The sequence below is a fragment of the Balaenoptera ricei genome, chromosome 2 (genome assembly GCF_028023285.1).
Source record: "Balaenoptera ricei isolate mBalRic1 chromosome 2, mBalRic1.hap2, whole genome shotgun sequence".
Classification (NCBI taxonomy): domain Eukaryota; kingdom Metazoa; phylum Chordata; class Mammalia; order Artiodactyla; family Balaenopteridae; genus Balaenoptera; species Balaenoptera ricei.
The window spans coordinates 138282446-138306278 of record NC_082640.1 but is presented as its reverse complement, the minus strand read 5'-3'; the positions used below and the strand labels follow the sequence as shown (position 1 = coordinate 138306278).

At 42.1% G+C, this 23833-nt stretch overlaps 1 protein-coding gene across 2 annotated transcripts in view; it reads left to right on the top strand.

Moving 5' to 3' along the window:
- The window catches only part of CDKL1 (cyclin dependent kinase like 1), a 55434-nt gene that overhangs the window by 24353 nt on the left and 7248 nt on the right, over positions 1-23833 (top strand). For both annotated transcript variants that reach the window (XM_059914192.1, XM_059914193.1), the window contains exons 3-7: positions 5358-5479; positions 15726-15798; positions 18200-18290; positions 18875-19075; positions 21896-21978. In XM_059914192.1, coding sequence (XP_059770175.1) covers positions 5358-5479; positions 15726-15798; positions 18200-18290; positions 18875-19075; positions 21896-21978 — 570 coding nt within the window. The remainder of the gene's footprint in view (positions 1-5357; positions 5480-15725; positions 15799-18199; positions 18291-18874; positions 19076-21895; positions 21979-23833) is intronic.

The window sequence follows — 23833 nt, the reverse complement described above, 5'->3', positions numbered from 1 at the left end:
GCGGGGCTCAGGTTAAATTCAGTGGATGAAAATAGCATTCTTTTTTTAATGTCAGAGAAAATGCTTCACTTCGCAGCATAATAGGAAATATCCATATTCAAAAAGCAGAGAAAATAAAAAGGAGACCAAAATAAAATAGCAGCAGCAAAGGCAGAAACTTTATATAAGAGACACTAAATCTGAGTCTGAGGCGGCCCAGGCTTCTAGGTATAGAATAACTGAAGGATGGTGACTGGCCTGGGAAGAGGCACTGACATCCTCAAGATTGAGCCAGCACAATTCAGAGTGCTAAGGAATGAGACCAGGCCTGAGGCTTTGGTTTCACATACTCATAAACAGGAAAGAATTAGAATTAAAAGAGCCCTGAACTCCATCTTCGTAGTACATATGATAATTTAGTCTGTTCTATTAAGACTCCTATGTATAATAAGCATGTTGAGTAAGCCTGTGGACAGTCCATCCAGCATGTTGCTTGGTTCCTCTCATCTAATTCCTCCCAATGCCCCTAAAGGAACCCATTCAAGGTTGAAGAAGAAACATCCAAACCTTCGTCAATGCAAACATTCACAATATCGGAGCCTTGATCAAGACCTCCAGGCTACCAATTGCAGACTGGATTCAGGACCAGAGGTGTCCCTCTGAGCTCTGCCCCTGAGGTCAGGGGAGTCAACAGAGAAGAGTACGGTTTGGGGATGCTAAATCCGCCACATCTGGCTCCTGATCTCACCACTGCACTGACGCTGCTTCCAGTGAGGTCACACGAACCCCTTTGGGACGCCCCCCCGGGCGCCTCTCAGGCTTCTTCCCACTTGACTCTTCAGCACATCATCACCGTGGACCACTTCCTCCTTCCACGATATCTCTGTAGTGTCACGTTCTGCTGTCTTCTCTCTTATCTTGGGGGACCTTCTTCCCTTTCCCCTCCTCTGCTTCCTCCTCATCTACCACATATCTGGGTGCTGGGGTTCCTTGGCCTCTTCCTTCTCGCTCACTCTTCTGGGCAATCACTTCTAGCCATGGCTTTGCTTACACTCACGCTGACTCCCCGGCTTTTATCTTCAACTCAAACTCCAGCCGACCTGACGACTGTATTGGTATCTCGGAGTCCCTGTCAACCCAACATGCCAGAACAGTAGTTCCTTCCCCCCAAAACCTGCCCTTCCCCAGAGTCATGGCACCACCATCCACCCCCATTATACAAACCTTTGGTCATTCTTGACACCCTCTCCTCCATGCCTCACCTCCAGTCCATCACCACCTCTGGACTATTCTAATAATAAGATCTCTCTCCAAACAGTGCCTTTCTTGCCATCTCCCCTTCCTCGGCACTGGTCCAAGCTGTCAGCTATCAACAGGCTCTTCACTGGTCTCCTCTCACCATATTGCCTCCTCTGAGCCATTCTGTATCCTGCCACCATAGTGAGCTTTTAAAAACCCAAATGGTAAATTATCACATCTTGCTAAAAATTACTTCTGGTAGCTTCCCACTGCACTTAGGATGAAACCTAAATTTCTTAGTATGTCCTGCAAGGCCCCACAGGACCTGCCTTCTGCCTGTCTCACTGGCATCAGTTCCATGTGCTTGACACTCAAACCACACCATCCTGCAGTTCCTTAAGTGGCCTAAGTTCCCTCCTGGGTCAGAGCCGGTCCTCTGCCTGGAAAGCCACCATCTCTCTACCACCACCCCTTCCCTTGGTCTGGTCAGACCTTTCTCACCCTCCAGGACTCAGTTCAAAGTCACTTCCTAAGGACAGTTTCTCTAAGGCAGCCTAGTCTTTTATATATGGAGGGCTCTTCATGGCACTTCTTTGCTTAATGCCCGAGTCCTCCGTCCCATTCACCAGTGTGTCCCTAGTGCCTTGAACAATGCCAGAGGCTGAGCAGACACTCTCACATCTTTGTTATAATATAACAAAGAACACAGCCAGGACAGGGACTGGCTCCCAGATATCTGCTGCTCTGGAGTGTTTTCAGGTCACCCAGAATCCTGGCTACCTACAGAGAGTTAATAATTTATTTTAAAATATTTATAATTTAACATTTGTAAGTCCTAATTAGAATTTAGGCTTAGCAATTGAGTTTTCTAAATGAAGAATTTTCTGGAAATCAGTTGAGAAATAAGTCATTGGCTATTTGCAGCTACATAAAGGTTGTCTCATGGCAGGGGATAGGAGAGACAAGTGGCTTAAGTGTCACATGACATCTTCCTATGTTGCCAGAGGCATTGGAAGCCCTCGAATTTGACGATAAACGTCACAAGCCTTAAATGTCTATATGCGCCTCAGTGGTATGGTGAAAAGTACTCCCACACTCCTGGCAGAGGTGTAAGTATGTTTGATCCTTTTGGAAAGCAGTTCAGCCATATCTGTTTAGAGCTTTATGTTGTACTCCTGGGACTCTAAATGGTGCCCAACTAACTTCTTAAATGGCCACCTTCCCCAAGGAGATCTTCCCTGGGCCACTCACTACCCTCGAGCCAGGTACCCTTTCCTGGGGGCTTTTTGTAACACTTATCATGTCTGTAGTTACTTGTTCCACATCTGTCTCCCCTCCTAGGTTCTAGGCTCCTTGAGAGTAGGGTCAAGTACTTGCTTTGTTTGTCTCTATATCCTTAGGACTAGCAGAGTGCCTTAAGCACATTAAGATAGATAAATACTTGTTGAATAAAATGAATTGAGAAAGTCAGCCTAAGTAGAAATAGATTGAACCCCCAATAACAATATTAACAGTTAAGCTTCCTGGAGAGAACAATGTGGCCTGACACTGTTTCATGTCCTTTGTGTTATGAAGCTGTCACGGCAGCCCTTGAGCTTCCTGCTCTCACAGATGGAAAACTGAGGCCTAGAGACATTAAATTAAATTATTCAAAGTCAAGGTCAGCTGGCTAGTAGCTTGTTCATCAAAACCTTATTTATAATACACAAAAATTGGAGAGAATCTCTATGTTATTTGAATAGAATATCCAGCAATTATTAGAATCTAGGTTTTCAAAAGGTGTGCAGTAACAGGAAGATGGGTGTAATATAATATTTACAGTCTCACTCGGTTCAGTGGATCCTGCTGTGACAATGCTCTTTACCTGCCACATGGTCCCCATGCTTGGGTTGCGGAGTTATAGCTCTTTTAGTTCATACCAGGGTGTCGGGTGGGGCAGAGGCGGGCCAGACGTAGAAAGTGCCATCTGGAGGATGGGAGTGTTTCAGAGAGAGAACTGGGTGAACAGGTCCTGAAGCGAGAGGAGGTGTAAGCCTTTGAAGAAGTGAGAGAAATTCAGTGTGTCTAGGGTTTAAGAGATGCGGCTGCAGAAGTAAGCAGAGGTCAAATTGAGAGGATCTTTGGGCTTTATCCTGTGGCAGCAGTGCCCCTGGTGATCACTGCAGGTATGGATGTGACAAGTTGGAGGTGCCAGTCTTGGCATCTGAGAAGGTCCAGGTATTTGTTTCGGTAGAATTGATACATTTGTACTTTTGCTAAAAAAGTTGGCTGAAGATGTGAGGACTACATATGGAACATGGAAAATGAAAAGAATCTAAGATTTGAGGTCTGGGCCTTCGGACAGTTATTTTTCAGAGGCTGTAGGAAAATCTCTGCTTTCCGCTAATTGTCATAAAGCTGCTATTTACCCCCTTTAAACTTGCTTGTTTGCTTTCTGTTTGAGACATCTGAGCCAATGCAATTCTTTGGTTTAAAACAGCAGTCAGTTCTGTCCTCCTATATCTGGAAAGTGTTAGTTCAGGCGAAAAGTTTCCAGCTATGGGAACGTGAATCTGGGGCTTTATAGCCTGGAGTGCCTTCTGTTCTAAGGCCCAAATGTGGCTAATGGGCTTTAGAGTGTCTTGGCTGTTTTATATTTGTTTCATCAAGTGTAATCGCTGGAGCAGGAATTTCACATCTTGAAGATAGAGGGGTTTTACAAAGAAAATGAGAAAATAATTGTCTTTTTTAGTATTTCTCTCGATGACTGTTTCTCTTCTCACTATCTATACAATTGTGCTAGAGTGTGCAGTTCAAGAACTTCAGTTTTTCTCCTTCTGTCTTTTACCATTTATGAAATATCTGTTTACCTATGATTAATACCTCTGTCTACATATCAAATCACCTGGAGAATTTGGGGAAATAAACCAGATGGCTGGGCCCCTGTCCAAGACCAATTCAGGATCTCTGGGGGTGGTGCTGGGGCATCTGCAGTTTTCAAAAGTTCCCCTGGTGATTCTGCTACAGGGTTATTATCTAGTGCTGCATTAACAAACCTCCTCAAAACTTAGTAGCTTAAAAAAGAATGATTTCTTACTTCTCACAGCTGTGCCTTGGCTGCGTGCTCCTTCAGGGGGTCTTGCGTGGGCTCGCCCACGTAGCCGAATTAGGTGAGGGCTGGCAGGGGCTGAGCTCAGCTGGGACACCTGCGCCCTGCTCTCCTCGTGGTATTTCATCCTGGGCTGGATCTGGGGGGGCGGGGGGTCTCATGATTGCTTTGACCACTAGAATGAGGCAGAAGTTATATCACCTGATTTCTGAGACTAGGCCTTAAGAAGCTTTTCGGCTTCCTCTTTTGCTCTCTTAGATCACTGCCCAGAGGCCTTCAAGCCCTAAAGAAAGTTAACCATTTTTGCTCTCTTCACAGTAGTTTGCTTAGTTGTAGTGTTTCCAGTAAGATCATGGACAAGGAGGGGCCAGAAAGGTAAGTACAAGATTTATCTCTGTCAACACCGACATTCATTCCTGCCTGTGTTTTCTAGATACACTCCTTCAGGCATATCAGATTGGAGAGTCTTCCTCATTTTTCTCTTTTCAAAGGTTTCATCAGCCTAGGAAACCTGATTTACTCATTCATTCACAAATAATGATCGAATGCCTATTATGTGCAAGGTCCCATGCTGGGAATACAACATCATTCTGCGTAAACAAGAGAACACAGACCCTGATGTTTGTCATGGTTCTTATATTCTATAGAATGTATCCATTATATCTGTTGGCAGCAGAGGACATTAAACAATCAACTGAACAATTACTTAGTAGTTTTGAAAGAGTCCAAAAGATTCATACTTCAGGGGGGCCACGAGGGACACTGAAGCAGTCTAGGGAGATCTCTTTAGGAGGGGACATTTTCATTCTTTTTTCCCAGCCTTCTCATATCTCTTTTTACCTTCACTAACCACCAGGGTCATGATCATTTTTCACTTGCAGGCTGCTAACGAACAGCTCATAAAGAGAAGAAAGATAGTGCTATCGACAGCCTCCATCAATACAAGACAAGAATTTTTCTAAAGGACAAATAACTTTCTTCTATTGGGCCAAAATTAGAGAAAACTGTCTTTCACACTTCCACTTTAACACCTTGATTTTTGTATTTTCAGCAACTCAAGCATCCCAACCTCGTCAACCTTATCGAAGTCTTCAGGAGGAAGCGGAAGCTTCACCTGGTGTTTGAATACTGTGACCACACGGTGCTCCACGAGCTGGACAAACACCAAAGAGGGTGAGTGACCTGTCGTTTACAAACAAAACACAGCAAAACACCCTAGGGTTTGCGAGGGAAAATGAGTTATGACCCTTTTTCACAGTAGACAAGGACAGCCAGTGTTTGGCCAGCATACTCTGCTGCTGAGGGGTTACCGGAAATGTTGAGAAAGAAATCATAACTCATCATTTTCATGAAGAAAGCAGCAACTACATTATTCGGTTGAACTTGATTTTTTGGTATATTATCTCTGCATAAATGCTATGTCAGTCTCTAGGAAAGAAAAGGAGGGATATTAGTTACTCCGTGCCTGCCTAGGGAAGCATAAGGACTTGGAGGTTGAAAGGAAGAGGTCAAGGACAATGGCTAATAGGAAGTTTAAGGCTAAAACAAACGTGGTGTTTTATCTGAAGCAACCCAGGTATCTGGTCTGCTCTATTGGTCAGAACTTTTTTGGTTACAAATGACAAAAAAACCCAACTGAAGCCGGGTGTAGGTGAAAAAGGAAGTGGTGGTGGCTGTGATTGGAGAGGTGACTCTGGAGGTCCCGCTGATCTTATAACACATTTCTAGCACAGGCAACACCTTTGTGTGCAGCAGCAGAAGGCTCGGTGAGCAGACAGAGCCTTTGTTTGAAAAAAAAAAAAGGCAGGGGGTGGGGGTGAGATCCCTTCCTCTGAAGCTCGCTCCTTGCCAGGGCGAGCAGAATGCAGGCTGGATTTTGGCTCCCACCCACTCCCCAGCTGGGCATCTTTAAGGCACAGTGCCTTAGGTGGGGCCGTTCTCTCTCTCTCTCTCCCTCTCCCCGGCACCACCGACTCCCAACTCTTCCTCTCTGTGTTGGCTTCATTCTGCCTTGGAGTTGAGTCTCCTTTACAGGGTTGATTTTGGAGGGTATGCGTGTGTGCTGTGAGATGGAAGCAGGTAGGAAGGGAAAAGTGTGAAATAGAAAGCATTGCCACAGACTTTTATCAACCTGTGTAGCCATTCTAGAAGAAAGGAAGTTCTAGAAGAAGGTAGCGTCTGCATACAAAGTCCAGTAGAAGACTGATTGGCTCAGCTCAGGTGATGCAGCTACTCCTGGAAGCAGTCACTGTGCCAGAGGGAGAGGGTAGAATGATGAGAAGGCCCTGGGAGATATGATTCAAAGTGGGTCAATCAAAGAAGACTTCTTGGAGGAGGTGGCCTTTGACTTGCAAGGTGAGGAGACTCCAGAGAAGTCGAACAGGGAAGGATATCTCCTCTTCTCTGTCTTTTGCTGTGTTCCTGGGAGCCCAACTTTGGCTGAGGACGATATGCAGAGTGCACTGGAGATCAGAGTGATGGAATGGCACCCCATCCTGGCTCACATTCGCACTCCAGTGGCTGGAGGCTGAGGCTCTTTCAACAAGGCTTTCAAGCCTTGTCCAAGAGCTTGCTCTGTCATGTGGTGGTGGTTATGTATGATCTGCCATGACCTCCGGGCAGATGGGATTAAAGAGGTTCATGGTTCGTTAGTGACCATGGCACAGGCTTTTCTTGTTAATTTACACAGCCAGAGGGAGCCAAGAGAACAGACACCTCCCTCCCTTCAGCAAGTCATTGATACAGAGAAATGATGTGTTCAAGGGAGAAAACATTGACTATGTTGATATTTGCTCTTTTGACAGCTTGCAAGTGACACTTCAATTAAACCTACTAGTATAAGTTACTCGTGCTATGTGGAACTAGGGGGTTGTTGCAGGGAGTTTGATTAATCATGTTAGATTGAGTCACTTAGAAACACTGATTAGTGGGGGGTTGAAAGCAATTGGGAGTCAGTTCTTTTTTAGCATATAGTTTAAGCAGAAGAATAAAAAGACAGGATGAGGAGTGACTAGAGTCTTGGAAGCAGATTTTTTTTTAACTCCACTGGCTAAAATCTGTTATATATGTTCCAGAAAATGCTTTAATATAGAGGTGGGTTAGAGAAGGGAAAGACTGGTAGACATGTGTGTGGTTAAATACAAGCAGCTTCATTTCCAACTGACACTGTGCCATGGTTTGTCAAATATAAGATTGACTTAAGGAACACTAATAACTGAGCAAGTTTGAAAAGTAAGATTTATTCTAAGTCAGATCATATGCATTTACTTTGAAGTTTAAGGATGTGTGTGTGTGTGTGTGTGTGTGTGTGTGTGTGTATGTGTTTTAAAAATGAAAGTTATTTTCCATTATCCTGACTGTTTGGATTCTCCGATCTTTTAAATGCTATTTCAGAATTTTGCTTGTCATCATTAAGGAGTAAATGTTATTAACTCTGTCAACCAACGATTTTGAAATTCATAGGAAAACTTTATGTTTCAATGTAGAGATCTACAAAATAAAGCTATACTATAAAATAAAACTTTGTGAGTGTATTCCCAGTAAAAGTGGGCCAGCATCACCTGTGTGACCTTTAGCAAGTTGCTTACAGGTGTCCTTACCTCTAAAAATGAGAGTTTAGTACCAGGTAAAATTTAAGAGAACTTCCAGCTCTACAGTGTTATGAGTTGATGATCTAATACCTAGAGCTCAGAAGACTGCAGTTCTCTTTTAGTTTCATATGTGATCTGTTAGACAATATCAACAGAAGATAATGTGCTAATGCTGATGTTTTTCCTGCCTGGTGGCAGGTTGGTCCTCCCTGGGTTTGCACGTTTACCCCAAGAATGTCCTGTGATCACTATACTTCTGGGTACAAATTTCTAAAATATAAAGTGGATCATGCCACTCCCCTACATAAGTCATTTAATAGCTCCTCAAAGCTTACTGGTGTGGTAAAAACCCCTAGCATGGGATACAAGATCTCACTCACTCTGCAAGATCACCCCATTTCCCACCAGTTTCCAATCCCATGGAGTCATTTGCATCCTAGGCTTTAGGACACCTGGGTTGCCCTACCTTCTGTACTCTGCCTGGCAAACTCCTGCTTGCCCTTGGATACAGCTTAAAGATGACCTCCTTATGATATCTACCTTAGGAGACTCAGTAGTCCCTTCCTCTGGTATCCATTACATCTTCTGGAATTATTTATGTTTGCCCAGTAAACTATAAAATCCTCAAGGGCAAGAGCTGTGCCTTCCTCATCTGTGTCTCCCCAGTAATTTTTAACTTAATTCTTGGCACTTGGTATATTCTCAATACTTGTTGTGGAGTGACTGAGTCAGCAAACTGATAAATTGATCCTTAAAGATGATTTTAAAGAAGAGTAATCATAACAATGTTTTATTTTTCATTTAAAAATACTTACTTTGATTAAAAATTTCTAAAACCTAATATTGTCAAAGGAAATTATTAGTACACTGCTAGAGCAACGTGTCCAGAGGGCAGTTTGGCAGTGGGTCTACTTCTGTTAATTTACCACAAGAAAATAATTGAGTATGTGTGTAAATATTTAGTTTAAAAAGTGTCTATTGTTAAAGTATTGTTTATAATAAAAAAATTGGAAACAACTGAAATGTCCAATGATAGAGGATTGGTTAAGTAAATTATAGTATGTCTTTACAATGGAATACAGTGGAGCTGCTAAGAATCATGCTTATAAGATAAAACAAACATTGACATAGAGAAATGTTCATGAGTGGTTGCAAAATGAAGAAAAAATGCTATAATAAAAAAACATTTCACTTTCATAGAATTTATATATAGGTAGAAAATAAAGAAAAGTAATTAATATACACGTTTTAATAGAGATTATCTCTGAGTGATGATTGTATAGATATTTTCCACTTTGTTTTTTTATATATCTCCATGTTCCATTTATTACTTTGGCAATGTTTTAATTATTAAAAATAATTCCTGCTAAATCAGACTCAAAGACTTATCTCTACTTTGAATCTGAAATGGATACTAATTTATCTCCTTGTAAGATGTTGGTAACTTCTTGAACTCATTTGGAAGGCTTTTGGAGAAGATTCACATTCATGTTGCTACTAACAAGCAAGTTTATGCCAGAATATATCCTGTTATAGTGGCATAAATACGTGTCCATTATAATTCCCAGTACTGTGTTCGTGTTGCTTATATTTGCTCTCACACAAGGATATTCCTTATCTTCTGTAGGACTGAATAGGCCTTGTACTTGTTATTCTATTAACTATTGGTCTCTCCTCTGTTAAAGTTTCATAAACAACTGGTTTAGGTGTTCTCATTTTTCTGCCCCTAAGTGCAGCCAGACACTTCACCCATTTTTTTCCTGTGCAGATTCCATTACCACCAGATCTTCCTCTGACTCTCACATAGTTTGTTCAAAGAACATCTGGTGGGTAAAGGGAATTACTACAAGTTTTCAGTTTCTGACAATGGAATTCCAGAACTTTTCTAAAACTCTAAAAATCTCTTTTTTAAAGTGATGCACTGTTTGTTGTAAAAATGTCAAGCAACATAGAAACATATAGAAATAAAGTTTGAGAAATGGTTTTCTAATTATTTTTCTATGCATATATATATTTAAAGAGATTGAACTCTACATACTGTTCATTTTTTAAGTGTGTTTGGGAGCTGTCTCCCTATTCATACATACATCTCTACTTTTATATTTTTAAAATGGTATCGAATTCCATGGTGCAAATATACCATGGTTTCTTTATTCAACCCCCCCATTGATAAATATTTAGATTGTTTCTAGTTTTTCTCTAATAATAAGGCTACAGTAAACAATAACTTGCATAAATATTTCTATAGGATAAATTTCGAAGAACATATTATTTCTGTAGGAGCTTGGCCAGCCCTTTCGTCCCCATCTTTGTTGTAGCCTTGTGTAGAAGTGAAGCTTGAATGGATGTTGATTGTTTGACTTCTTGTAATGTGACAAATATCAGAGGAGCAGTGGTGGAAAGGACCGTTACTGTATTGAGAACCTGGGAAGAGATCCATGGTCTTTCTTTGTCATCTCTCTCATCTCTCTTATTTCTGAAGATGTGTTTAAAATGCAGTTTGATCTGTTCACTTTCACACAGCAGTTGTTTAGGTTTCTCTCTGCTCATTTCAATTTTGTTATCAGGACATTAGGGTCATAGTCCATCCTTTCCAAAACTTGGAAGGAGAGACAGAAGATTGCTTTCTGGGAGTTATTTTGTGAAACCAACACATTATGCATCGGGGCAGATATGCAAAGCATCCTTAAAGGGATAGGAGGCTGCCGGGCTGGTTAGATGTGACTGATTACATACGTTTTATCTAAGGAGGACACCTTCCTAATTTGGAGATGGGTGCAATTAAACTGTCTCAGCATAAAGGCAATAACCAGTCAAACTGTGTACTTTCTCTCATTCCAACTCTTTGCTCATCAAACACCATTCTGATTAGAACTTGAGTTTCTCTATGGAATTGCCTACAACGAGAGCATAAGCTGGCACTCAGAATTTAAAGATGGATGAATAAATTAGCATTCTGGCTTTATATATCAGGCTGGTAAATTTGTGTAATGTTCACCTGCCCCTTTGAAATGGATGCTGTCTTGGTGTGCTGACAGAACTAAGTGTCTGTATATGAAAACCCTGAAGACCATTGTAAAAGGAGCCAGGCTGCTGGCTGCCCTTCCAGATGAAGCACCACATTCACCGTGTTGCTGTGATGAGATGACTTTCCCCCCGAGTTCTGTTCTTCACTTAATATTTTCTCATATGCATTTCTCTCCCCCACTCCCCACCCTCCCGCCTGCCTCTCCTCTCGGCAGGCACGCGGGATCTTAGTTCCCCAACCTGGGATCTAGCCCGCACCCCCTGCAGTGGAAGCACGGAGTCTTAACCACTGGACCGCCAGGGAAACCCCTCATGTGCATTTCTATATATGCTGCAGTATAATTTTTAGATCTATTATTCACTATAAGATGTTACATCTAGTTACATTACCATCTAACTGTCCCTCCATTGTTGAACATTGAGGCCATTTTCAGTGTCTTGTCTGATAAATGATTCTACTCTCAAAATCTTCCTACAAAAAGAAGATTTTTCTTCTTTTGCACTTTTTCTTTAGAAGTTCTCAAAATGGGATTATCGGCTCATAGGGTTTGTCAAACTGAACCAATTCACCTTATCACCAATGATGTGGATTTATATATATTTTTTCCTTATAGTCATGCTACTTTGATTTCTATTGTTAAAATATTTGATGAATGAATTCCTTCAAACATATAAGGTAGAAATAATAGCAATCCTACACAAACTCTTTCAGAAAATACAGAAGGAAGAGATACTTTCCAAATCATATTGTGAGGCCACTATAACCTGATACCAAAACTAGATGAGGGCATTTCAAGGAAAGAAAATGACAGATGAATATCCCTTGTGAACTTAGGTGTAAAAAACCTTAGCAAATTAAATCTAGCAATGTAATGTAATAAAAAGAGTGATGTACTGCTATTTCTTGATGTATTAATTTTTAGACATTTTTAGACATTATCTACAGACTATTCTGATAGATGAGGATTTAGCTCTCTTACACCATTATTTCCTCCGCTTCCCCTTCTCCCCCCAAATAGTTACATTAAAGTTTTATTAATTCAGCATCCACTGTTCCCATTATTATGCCTATGTAAATATTACTTATAGCTGAGCATTTTACCATACTAAGGTTTCTTTTTGTATTTTTTCTGCAAATTATATTTGCCTTGCTTTTTAAATTTGCTTATTCTATTGCTAACTTTTCCCACTCTTTTTAATAGTCTCTCAGTATACTTTTCCACAGGATAATCACATCAGGTAATCCATTAGTTCATTTTTTTGCCCCCTTGGTGATATCCTACCTTTAGACCCCCATTCTCCATCTGTTTGGCTTGTTGTTCTCCAAGCCCGCTGACCAGCTGTCCTCCTGGGACTTCCCTTTGCTGTCATCCTTTGAATCCCGTCTTGGAATTTCTCTATGGTTTGATTCACCACTTCCTGGATCTCCGGTCTTCCTCTTTCTGGGTTTGCTTACTTAGTGTGGCCAAGGATCTCTGTCTCCAATTGGCTAAAATGATGGTACAGTCACACAGAAATCTAGACCACAGACATTTCTAATGATACCCCCTTACTCCTCCTTGGAGCCGAACACTTGGGAAGCTTTTATGTTCCTGGGGGTGAAACAAAGTCCCCAAAGCAGGCAGGAGGAGTGCCGCGAGGTCACACTGGTGGAGGACCCAGGAGTGCACTTCTCCTGCACCTCTTCCCACGAGTGGAAGATGGATTCCATTCCACCCTCCCTGGAGGGAGTACCTCCGTCAAGCTGGACCACAGCTCAGTGGGCTCCAGAGGGACAGCTGTAGCTCTCACCTGCTGTCACCATGTCTTGTCTTGTACTTTTATTTTCCCAAAGATACTATAAGCTGCCTGAGGGTGAGATGATGTCTTATTATATTTAGATTGAGTTTCAGTGTCGTTCTAGTTAGGTTTTAGGAGAGAGTGAAATAGATGGGTGTGTTTAATCCACCATCTTAACCCAGAAGTCCTTTGAAGCACTTTTTTCAGTTGGCTTCAGTGACACTGTGTTCTCTTGAGTGTCATCTTAGTTCACTTGGTGTTCAACCCCAGTCTCTTGCTGGGTCCCCCTGCTCTTTCTGATCTCTACATGTTGCAGGGCCTCAGGGCTTGACCTTCTTTTCTTTTTTCTGGATTCATTCCTTAAGTGGCTTCATCCACTCCTAGGCCTGTAAGTCCCATCCTTATGCTTATGCTTCCCAAATTTATCCTTCTGGACCTTCCTTCTGAATTCAGGACTCCTTTCCCAGAGTCTTCCCTTGTATGGCTGAGAAGCATCTCACCCAGCCACCCTCCCTTCCCCTCCCCGAAACCGGCTTCTCCCCCAATGTTCTCCACAGTAAAGGGCCCCACCATAAACCAGCAACTTAGGCTAATTACTTGGTGTCATTCCTTGATTTCTCTCTGAATCTCACATCCAATCTCTCAAAATCCTGAAGACTCTATTTTTAAAATATAGTCCAAATTTGGCCGCTTCTCATCACCTTAACCACTACGTCAGATGTTGTCCTAAGCAGAAAAGCTTTCTGGAGCACGTGTATAAGATAGCACCCTTTTCAGCACAGCACCCTCTGTACATACGTGTGTATCCAGTCCCAGTGAGGCGCCACAGAATAGATTCTATTTTTCTTCCTTTCCGTATCTGTAACTCCCTCCACCAACACTGAAAAACCTGGCTCCTATCATCCTCAGCTAAAAAGGGTCTTAGAGATAGAATCTGAGGCCCTGGCATTCCAGAGCAGAAACAGAGTAATCAAGAAGTGAAGTGAGGGACCTCCCTGGTGGTCCAGTGGGTGGGACTCTGTGCTCCGGATGCAGTAGGTCCGGGTTTGATCCCTGGTCGGGGAACTAGATCCCTCATGCACACACAACTAAGAGTCTGCATGCTGCAACTAAGAAGTCTGCAAGCCACAACTAAGAAGTCTGCATGCCGCAACTGAAAGATCACGCATGCCCAACGAGGATCCCGCGTGCCAAAGCTGAGACTGGCCCAGCCTAAATAAATAAATAATAAATAAATAAATAAAATATATATTAAAAAAAAAAGTGGAGTGAGTAGCTGACCCAAGATGACACTAGGTAGCTTGAACAGAATTTTTACGTTTGAAAACTGTGTAACAAGGTTGCTTAGTGTTAGAGGAGCGCTAATGATACGCTATTATAATTTACTTTTAAATGCTCTTTTTGCGTAATTTCTTTTGGGAAATGTTCTTAGAGACTAAAATTGCCTGGTACTGAATAACCTTATATTAATACTTAATTCATTACATAATCAGAATATGTTCTATTATTTTCTGGGTAAAAAATGGAGGCTGGGGGAAAGCACGTCCCCTGAAATGTCCTCTTCTTAGTTGTATTTTTCTAGGCCTTCTTTCTAGACAGGTGAGATTTTCTGGCATCTGTACCTTTATGTCGCTAGAATAAGGAAGGGAATTTGGAGAACAGCTACTTCAGCCCAGGAATGTCCCAGCTCTTCTTCATGGAAGTGGCCTCTTCATTTCCTCCACATTGTCCCCTGTTCCAGCTTCCCCTTATCTGCTTGAAAGGATTTCCTGAACATCTGGCCTGTGACAACAGTAACAGCCTCATAGCCCCTCCCGGAGGCTGGAAGTGACTTTTTTGGGTCACCTTGACACAAGTACTCCAGAGTTTCCTCCCTGGTGTACATATTAGTTCTGGCTGAGGATCACAACAACATTGTTTAATGTTTGATTTGTAAAAACAGTTAAGTCTAACTGGTGGGCGGGGGTCTTTGAAAATAAATGTACTCTCTCTGTAGTTCGTTTTGCTCATTGCCTAATATTTTTTTAAAAAATGCTCTCAGAGCAGGTACTGTTTTCTGATTCACACGAAGGACCTACTGGGGCCACTGGTTGCCCTGGTTATGTAAGCTTAGAGTCAGGGAGGAAGTGCTGGGAGCAGTGGCATGAGGTTTAGATGCTGTAATAGAGGATGGGGCAGGGAGATGTGAACAGGATGCAGCCAGCTACCAGAGAGGAGCGGTGTGAGGAAAGAACCAAGATGCCTACGTGGGCGTCTACTTATTCTGACCTTCTGTTGCCTGGTGTGCAATGTAAACCTCTTCCTTACCATGAGTAAAATCCTCATTACCTTAAAAAAAAAAGTGCTGGGGCTTCCCTGGTGGCGCAGTGGTTTGGAGTCCGCCTGCCAATGCAGGGGTCACGGGTTCAATCCCTGGTCTGGGAAGATCCCACGTGCCATGAAGCCTAGAGGGGAGCCTGCATGCAGCAACGAAGACCCAATGCAAGCATAAATAAATAAATTAAAAAAAAAAAAAAAAAAGTGCTGCCTAGGGAATCTGAAGAAACCATGTGCCCACCTGTGGAAGATGAGTTCTGCTTCAAGGCCATCAGTTGGGGCAACTTGAAAAAATAAACAGCATCTTTCATGCTTGATATTTACTAATAACTTGCCATCAACAAAAAGCTCCTTATAGAGACGGAGCTCAAGTTACCAGGCAGGTTCCCAGTGGTGCCACAGATATTCGAGGTAGGTGGTCTTAAGTACTGGTTGAAATCCCTGTGGGTCTTCCTGGTCCCTCCCTCTAGACGTAGATGTTACATTGTTGTTACCTTGCTGTCCCTGGAATTCAGCAGTGTTCTGATCACGTGTTCTCTACACTTTGGACCCCTGGAATGCCTGTCGCATGAGTTGGATGACTGTATGTGTGACCTAGGATTTTCCACTACTTAAGCCTGTCTTGGTTTGCTTTTTTCTTTTTTTGAGGTGAATTCCATGGCAACACTAAAGAATGTGTCTGTGTTGCTTTTTTTTTTCTTTAATAGGGTACCAGAACATCTTGTGAAGAGCATAACTTGGCAGACATTGCAAGCCGTAAATTTCTGCCATAAACACAATGTAAGTCTCATGATCTCCCTCTAAAAACCAGAAGGCTGCCCTTAAGCTGAGGTGGAGCCTTTGTATGAAGTTTATATCATACTTTTGTGGATAGAATTTTTTACCCAAATCTTCGTAAGCCTGGTTGGAGTAAGTAGACGCTAAAAATGCCAACCTCGCTAGGTCTTCTTGTTCAGGTTTTAAAGATGCATTTTTATGATTTTAAGAAAGTAGTTATTTTTACGTTGCTTAGGAACTGCTCAGATTTAAGGTAGAATCCCATTCACTTGGAGTCCGTGTTGGTCTGGAACCCTCAAAATACTCTGAAATTGGGGAGGGGAACCCCAGGTGGCTCATGCTTGTTGAGTGCAGTACGTGGAGTCTCAAGTGCAATGCACACGTACTAGTGTCTGCATTGGTGAGATAGAGGTGCCAAGTCTGCAACAAAGCAGCCAGTGGAAACCTCTAGCGCTCCCAGCCACAGCAAGGCTGGCGGGAAGCACAGTGGACCGCTGCCCAGGTGGTGTGACTTCACAGATGCTGGGAAGCCTGCTGTTCCTTCCAATACAACATGGCCCAGTCCCCGTACACAGAAGCCAGACTCCAACATCAGAGCTTCATTTTGGCCACAAGGGCAATTTACTGCAATATGTCATCCTGACAACAGCCAGGGTCCAATTTCACTGGTGGGGCTGAATCCCCTTCCTCACGCTGTTCTAAATGGTTTTTTTTTTCCTGAAGCTGCCTTCCCAGACAAGCAAATATGAGAGTAGGCAGCACTTCTCCCTGCTGATTCCCCACCTAGCTCACGGCTACAATCCTTGTCCAAATGCATGCGTAGCAGGGAGCGTGAACACCTTATAGGTACTGCGAGTGAGGTCTAGCAGTTTCCTGAGAGCAGGTTTTAGGACGGAGGAGCAAGAGAGACTGCAGAAAGGCCCTGGTGGGGAAAAGCAGAGACACTAAGAACAAATATAACGCATACCACAGTTCCCTGGAGAGCCCCTGAAGCTGTTTGGCCACATGTGCATGGGGGGAGGGTTGTAGAAACTTGTAAAGAATTCCCAGAACAGAATAAGAGCACATTCTTGCTTACAAGTACTTCTGACCATCTGTCATCATGATATTCAGGGGTGTACCCATTTATAGTAATATTTGAAGCCAGTGGTAAAAAAAAGTGGAGATCTCAGGGTCATTAATTGCTGAGAATCAGATAGTTTGTAATAAAATAATTCAGAAACTGTCTTCCCCCAGTTTTTCCAGAATAATAAATACCCATGGGGAAACACACTGAGGTCTCACCCTGAAGATCCTTTGGAGTGAGAACTAGGCCAGGCCCAAGAGGAAACTCTGTCATCTCTCCAGATTCTAGAGAGTCAAGAACATCCCAGGGTATCAGCCGCAAGCCAGAGAGGGTCTCTCAGGTTGCAGAAGGCTCCAGCATTCTCCTCCAGAGAGGAACACACTTGGAAGAAGGGAAGGTTATTAGGAACCTGGACAGTACGATGACCCCACAGTTGTTTTTGTGTAATTTTAATTAGGTTGATGATTTGTTCCTTGCCAAAAAATTGCTATTTAATAAGAAAATCATGTGAAGATTCTTAAACATTCTTCCAGCATCACCCTGTTAAGCAATGTCAGCTGTGGTTTGGAAACCACAGGTGATTTGTGTCTAAACCCTGGCATGGGGGCTACATCCCGTGGGGTGGAGGCACAGAAAGAAGGCTGGATGTGTGTGGGATGGAGCTGACATCTAGCGACTCCCCAGAGGGTGAGCACTGCCTGCTCTTATTTATCTGGTGGGGACGAATGTCAGAGCTGGAAGGGAGGTCTCTTGGCAAGCTGCTGCTTCCCGCCCTTCTCTTTCCCAGCTTATCTCAGTAGGCCCAGGGCTTGTCCTGTTTACCAGGCGGAATGTGTTCTGTTCTCAGTTAAACAACTGGATTGTGAATTCTGCTTAGGCACCAACTTGCAGCTCCTGCAGCCACGCTGCAGGCCTCACCCAGAGGCCTTTTAACATTTTCCCTGTCACCTGAGGTAGCCAGATTAAATACAGGACACCCAGTTAAATGTGAATTTCAGGTAAACAATCATAACACTTCAGTATAAATATGTCCCTAACATTGCGTGGGGCATACTTATACTAAAAAATTATTTGTTGTTTATCTGGCTACCCTATTTTCATTTTGCCTTTCACACTTGTTGGTCTTTAGGGGCCCTTCAGGAGTTTGGGCTGACTCAGGCTATGATGGGTATGGTACTAGGTTTATTTTAGGCTGCTGTTTTGTAGTCTGTTTTCCAAAAGGCCAGTGAGAGGTTCAAACAATTTCTCAAATATTTGCTAAATATTCATATGTTTTATTTAGTCCCTGTGTTATAGTTGCTCCTTTTTAATCTGCTTTGGTTTGATGTTTGTGATTAGTGCATACACAGAGATGTAAAGCCAGAAAACATCCTTATCACAAAACATTCTGTGATTAAGCTTTGTGACTTTGGATTCGCTCGGCTTTTGAGTGAGTATTGAAGTTTTCTTTAGTTAAGTGTCAAAGCTGGAAAGATTTTTAATATGATAAAGAATCTAAATGCTATAGAAAGCTGGTTCCTGTATATTTAGGGCATAAGCTTGCTATAAATTACATGTCTGCAATTAATTGAAAACATGTAGATATACACTGGTTTAAAATGTATGCTATCTGTAAATTTTACCACAGTAAAGTGCTTATTAAAAAGTATGTTACCCTCCTGGTTTCTACCATGTTTTGCTAAAATAGTACTTTTTAGAACTACTATTTTAGAAGAGTAGTTTTCAACCTCAGCTGTAGATTAGAATCATCTGGGAAACTATAAGCTCTAACTATAAAAACTATACTGATACCCCTCCAGGGATTCTGGTTTAATTGGACTGGGGGGTGCCCAAACACCAGTAATTTTAAAAATACTGTATTCCAAGTGATTTGAATGTACAACCAGTATTGAACCACTGATTTAGGAAAGCCACAGATGGAACACAAGCTTGATTTCTCAGGTCTTCCCTCTCCTGGTTTTGATTCCTCGCTTGCACTGCTCTCTCTCTTTTCCATGTCCCATCACTGGCCAGCTGGACCGAGTGACTACTACACAGACTACGTGGCCACCAGGTGGTACCGCTCCCCAGAGCTGTTGGTGGGGGACGTGCAGTACGGCCCCCCAGTAGATGTTTGGGCAATTGGCTGTGTCTTTGCTGAGCTGCTGTCAGGAGTGCCTCTGTGGCCCGGAAAATCAGATGTGGATCAGCTCTATCTGATTAGGAAAACCTTGGGTAAGTGGTGTTTCTGTCCCGCCTTCTGAAAACTGGATAGTTTTACCTGTGTCAGTGCTAGGCAGAGCCAAGTTCCTAGTCTCATCTAATGCCCTTTACAGTCACAAAGAGGGAAAGTCTCAAGGAAAGGGCTCCATGAAAGGTGTCCGGGTTTGTTTTAAGAAAAAGAATCGACAATTTTGAGTATGTTCTAATTGTCCAAAAAGACACAAGATTCTCTCTTCAACGTAGTTTGGATCAAGTTAAACTCCGAATAATGATGATAACAACAATAAAAACATATATTTCTATAAGGACCTAGCAGTTTACAGAATGCTGTTGTGTTTCGCTTCATTTATTATGATGTGGTAATTCCTTCTCTGGATGTCCTTGACTCCAGCCTGTCAGGCTAGTTTGCATTATTCAGATGCCATTTAGAAGACGCTCAACCTTCTAAGTGTCGGGAAGAAAGCCTGGTTCTTCTTATGTCATCCTTCTTGTTTTACTTCCCCACCCCAAAGTGGAAGGAAGGGACAGATGAAGAGATCTGTGAGCAGTGATTGATCCCTTCAGAAGTCAGGGAGTTGAGCTATGACTCCCAGTTTAAAGCAAACTTTTCTTCCTTGAAGCTCATGTAGCATCTGCCGTGGCTGTGTCTTGTGCTTGCATCATTCCAAAGGAACTGTAAGCTGCCTGAGGCTGAGATTCTGTCTTTTATTTCTATTTATCCACCACCAACATCTGCACACAGTAGGCAGTAAATATTTGCTGGTAGCTTTTGTTGAGTGACATGTAAGTCACCTTGGAGCCCTGCCAGGGGCACTAAGCCTTCCTTTGCTGTGTTTTCCCAGTGATTTTAGGGCACTATGTCCACGTCCTACCCCCCAGCTCTCTGGTGGAAGAAGGTTATTAAGGTACAGACAATGTGCTCATGAGGAAGCTCACTGAGACCTGGGACAAGGCATTAGAGAGCGTATTTTGGCTGCTCGTCCAAAATGGGCAAGGACGGCAGTTTTTGGATTTGAGTGAAAGGTAAAGTTCCGAGACAAACTGGTAAATTTAGACAACTTGATACCCTGAGGTCGGAACTCCAGCCCAGTCCAATAGCAGCGTTTCCGGGGCCCTGGCTGGCAGGCTTTCACTGTTCACTCTGCTCTGGGAAGTGGGCCTGGGTGTGCCAGGGGCGCCCTTCTGAGCATCTCCGTCTGTTCTCTGAACAAAATTCCTCTTCAGGTGTCATATCCCTGGAATTTTACATGAGGGCGATTTTAGCTTATTTGGCTGAAATGTGGGCAGGTGAGCCTCACATAATCCCCCAGAATATAGAAATGCTCCTTTTGTTTTATTACTTCACATCTTAAGTACTTCTAAACAGTACATAAAGTGGGATTTCCAAGTGATTGCTATTTGGTATAACAAGTAAAGGTGGTTCCAATATGGAAACATATTCCTTCTAGCTAGATCTTCCATGCTTTGTTTCCTCCCTCCCTCCTTCCCTTTCTCTGCTCCTTTCCTAACCCTAACCCTTCCTTTCTCAGATATTTATTGAGTGCTTGCTACGTGTCAGGCGCTGTTCCAAGCGCTAGGCCAATACACTTTTATCTCGACCCATCAGTATTCAGTGAATACGATTTTGATTTGTGGTTGTTGCACTTTTGCTATTTTTTTAAATTTAATTTAATTTATTTATTTTTTATGAAGCAGGTTCTTATTACTTATCTATTTTATACATATTGGTGTATACATGTCAATCCCAATCTCCCAATTCATCACACCACCACCACCACCCCCCGCCGCTTCCTCCCCTTGGTGTCCATACATTTGTTCTCTACATCTGTGTCTCTATTTCTGCCCTGCAAATGGTTCATCTGTACCATTTTTCTAGATTCCACAAATATGCATTAATATACGATATTTGTTTTTCTCTTTCTGACTTACTTCACTCTGTATGACAGTCTCTAGATCCACCCACATCTCTACAAATGACCCAATTTCGTTCCTTTTTATGGCTGAGTAATATTCCATTGTATATATGTGCCACATCTCCTCTATCCATTCTCCTGTCGATGGGCATTTAGGTTGCTTCCATGACCTGGCTATTGTAAATAGTGCTGCAGTGCACATTGTGGTGCATGTGTCTTTTTGAATTATAGTTTTCTCAGGGTATACGCCCAGTAGTGGGATTGCTGGGTCATATGGTAATTCTATTTTTAGTTTTTTAAGGAACCTCCATACTGTTCTCCATAGTGGCTGTATCAATTTACATTCCCACCAACAGTGCAAGAGGGTTCCCTTTTCTCCACACCCTCTCCAACATACTTTTGCTATTTAAACAAAGCCATTATTTGTTAGTGTGTGTATGTGTGTGTGTGCGCACACGCTTCTGAGTTGTTTGGTTTGGACTCCTGAAACACTTTGTGAGCCTTTGAGGGACAAGAACGTTGCAGCCTTCAGTTTCCGTTCATGCCTCCTCTGTGCCTAACACAGTACTGCACCCACTGTGGGTCTCGGCACAGTTTGTTGCAAGTTCCCTCAGTGCCTCTCCCTCTGATTGGAGAAGCAAATTGCAGCCTTTGTAGGTATAGGCACTGACCAACACAGCACCAGTGGAAGGAAACTACAGAGCAGTGCTTGCTAACTGATCTAATTTTTTTTTTGAGAGGATGAAAAAGACTTTATTTTCTATTTATTTTCTGTGGGTTTTTTTGGTTTTGTTCTTTTAAATTTTTATTGACGTATAGTTGATTTATAATATCGTGTTAATTTCAGGGAGCTATACTCGGTATTTTGTAATATATACAACCTATCTAATTTTACCTTTCTCTTTCTTCTTGTCCAAAGGAGACCTCATTCCTAGGCACCATCAAGTATTTAGCACAAATCAGTACTTCAGTGGGGTAAAAATTCCAGACCCTGAAGATATGGTGAGTGACCCATTTTGGAAAGAGCTCTGCACGTCAGGGCTAAGGTTACCAGGGTGTTTAAGGGGGATCATTCTCACTCGATGAATGTACATGAGGAGTTGCAGGCTAACTAGGTTTTGGTAGCTATGCACCACCCTGAGCCCCATGGTCCACTTTGCAATGGAAGATCAGTCTAAGAGTAAAAAAGAAAACTGGGGCAAATTGGCTAGCAAGATCATGGCCTTCAGTGCTAATTTATAGATTGCTGATAGCAGAGCTTAGCCAGCATGTTGGACAGGAATGCAGAGCTACCTGCCCCAGCCTCACTTGTCCTTCATCATTTTCAGCAGTGGAAGCTATGAAGCTTAGAGCCAATTAACTTTTAGACAATGTCTCATCCAGGGAAAATCTAGCGTTGTCCAAACCCCCTACTCTACTGTGCTTTCACTCCCAGACTGGGGGAAAACGGTGATGAACTTGCTTGGCCAGCCTTACTCTCATACCTGTCTTCTATGGCCAATGTGGGGAAAACACTTATTTTTCAAAAATTGAAAAAAATTTCAAACGTGCATATCCTAACCCACTTTCAAGAACTTATTCCAATGAAACTATTAGACAAAGGCATAAAGATATGGCATTCTTTTTTTTAATTGGTGTATAGTTGTTTTACAATGTTGTGTTAGTGTCTACTGTACAGCGAAGTGGAGTTCCCTGTGCTATACAGCAGGTTCTCATTAGTTATCTATTTTATACACATCAGTGTATATATGTCAATCCCAATCTCCCAGTTCATCCCACCCCCACCCTTTTCCCCCTTGGTGTCCATACGTTTGTTCTCTACATCTCTGTCTCTATTTCTGCCTTGCAAATTGGTTCATCTGTACCGTTTTTCTAGATTCCACATATATGCGTTAATATATGATATTTTTCTCTTTCTGACTTACTTCTCTGTATGACAGTCTCTAGGTCCATCCACATCTCTACAAATGACCCAGTTTCATTCCTTTTTATGGCTGAATAATATTCCATCGTATATATGTACCACATCTTCTTTATCCATTCATCTGTCGATGGACATTTAGGTTGCTTCAGTGACCTGGCTATTGTAAATAGAGCTGCAATGAACATTGGGGTGCATGTGTCTTTTTGAATTGTGTTGTCTCAGGGTATACGCCCAGTAGTGGGATTGCTGTGTCATAGGGTAATTCTATTTTTAGTTTTTTAAGGAACCTTCATACCATTCTCCATAGTGGCTGTATCAGTTTACATTCCCACCAACAGTGCAAGAGGGTTCCCTTTTCTCCACACCCTCTCCAGTATTTATTGTTTGTAGATTTTCTGATGATGCCCAATCTACCCGGTGTGAGGTGATAACTCATTGTAGTTTCAATTTGCATTTCTCATGACATTCTTTAATAGAAATCATTTCCTTTAGTGTTCCATCAGTAGGGAATTAATTAAATAACTTATGGTATGTCCTTACAATAGAAGTACCACATAGCTAATAAAAATAGAGTCATATGTAATCACCTAAAAAAAAATGTCCGCAACATATTGCTAAATGAAAAAAAAAGTTACAAAACAGTATATATAATTTGACATAATTTTAATAAATATTTAATAAATACATGCATTTACATGTATAAATATTTAATAAAAACATATATTTACATGTATAAATATAAAATAATATGACAACCTCTGGAAAATCAGGCAAAGATTTTTACGTTTGTGAAATAAATGGCTGCAAAGATATATACCAAAATATTAACAGTGAATGTCTCTTTGTGGTGGGATGATTTGTTTCTTTCTTTATGGTTTTTTAATATTTTCGAAAGTCTTCTAATGAGCCTGTATTATACTCAAAAACATTTCT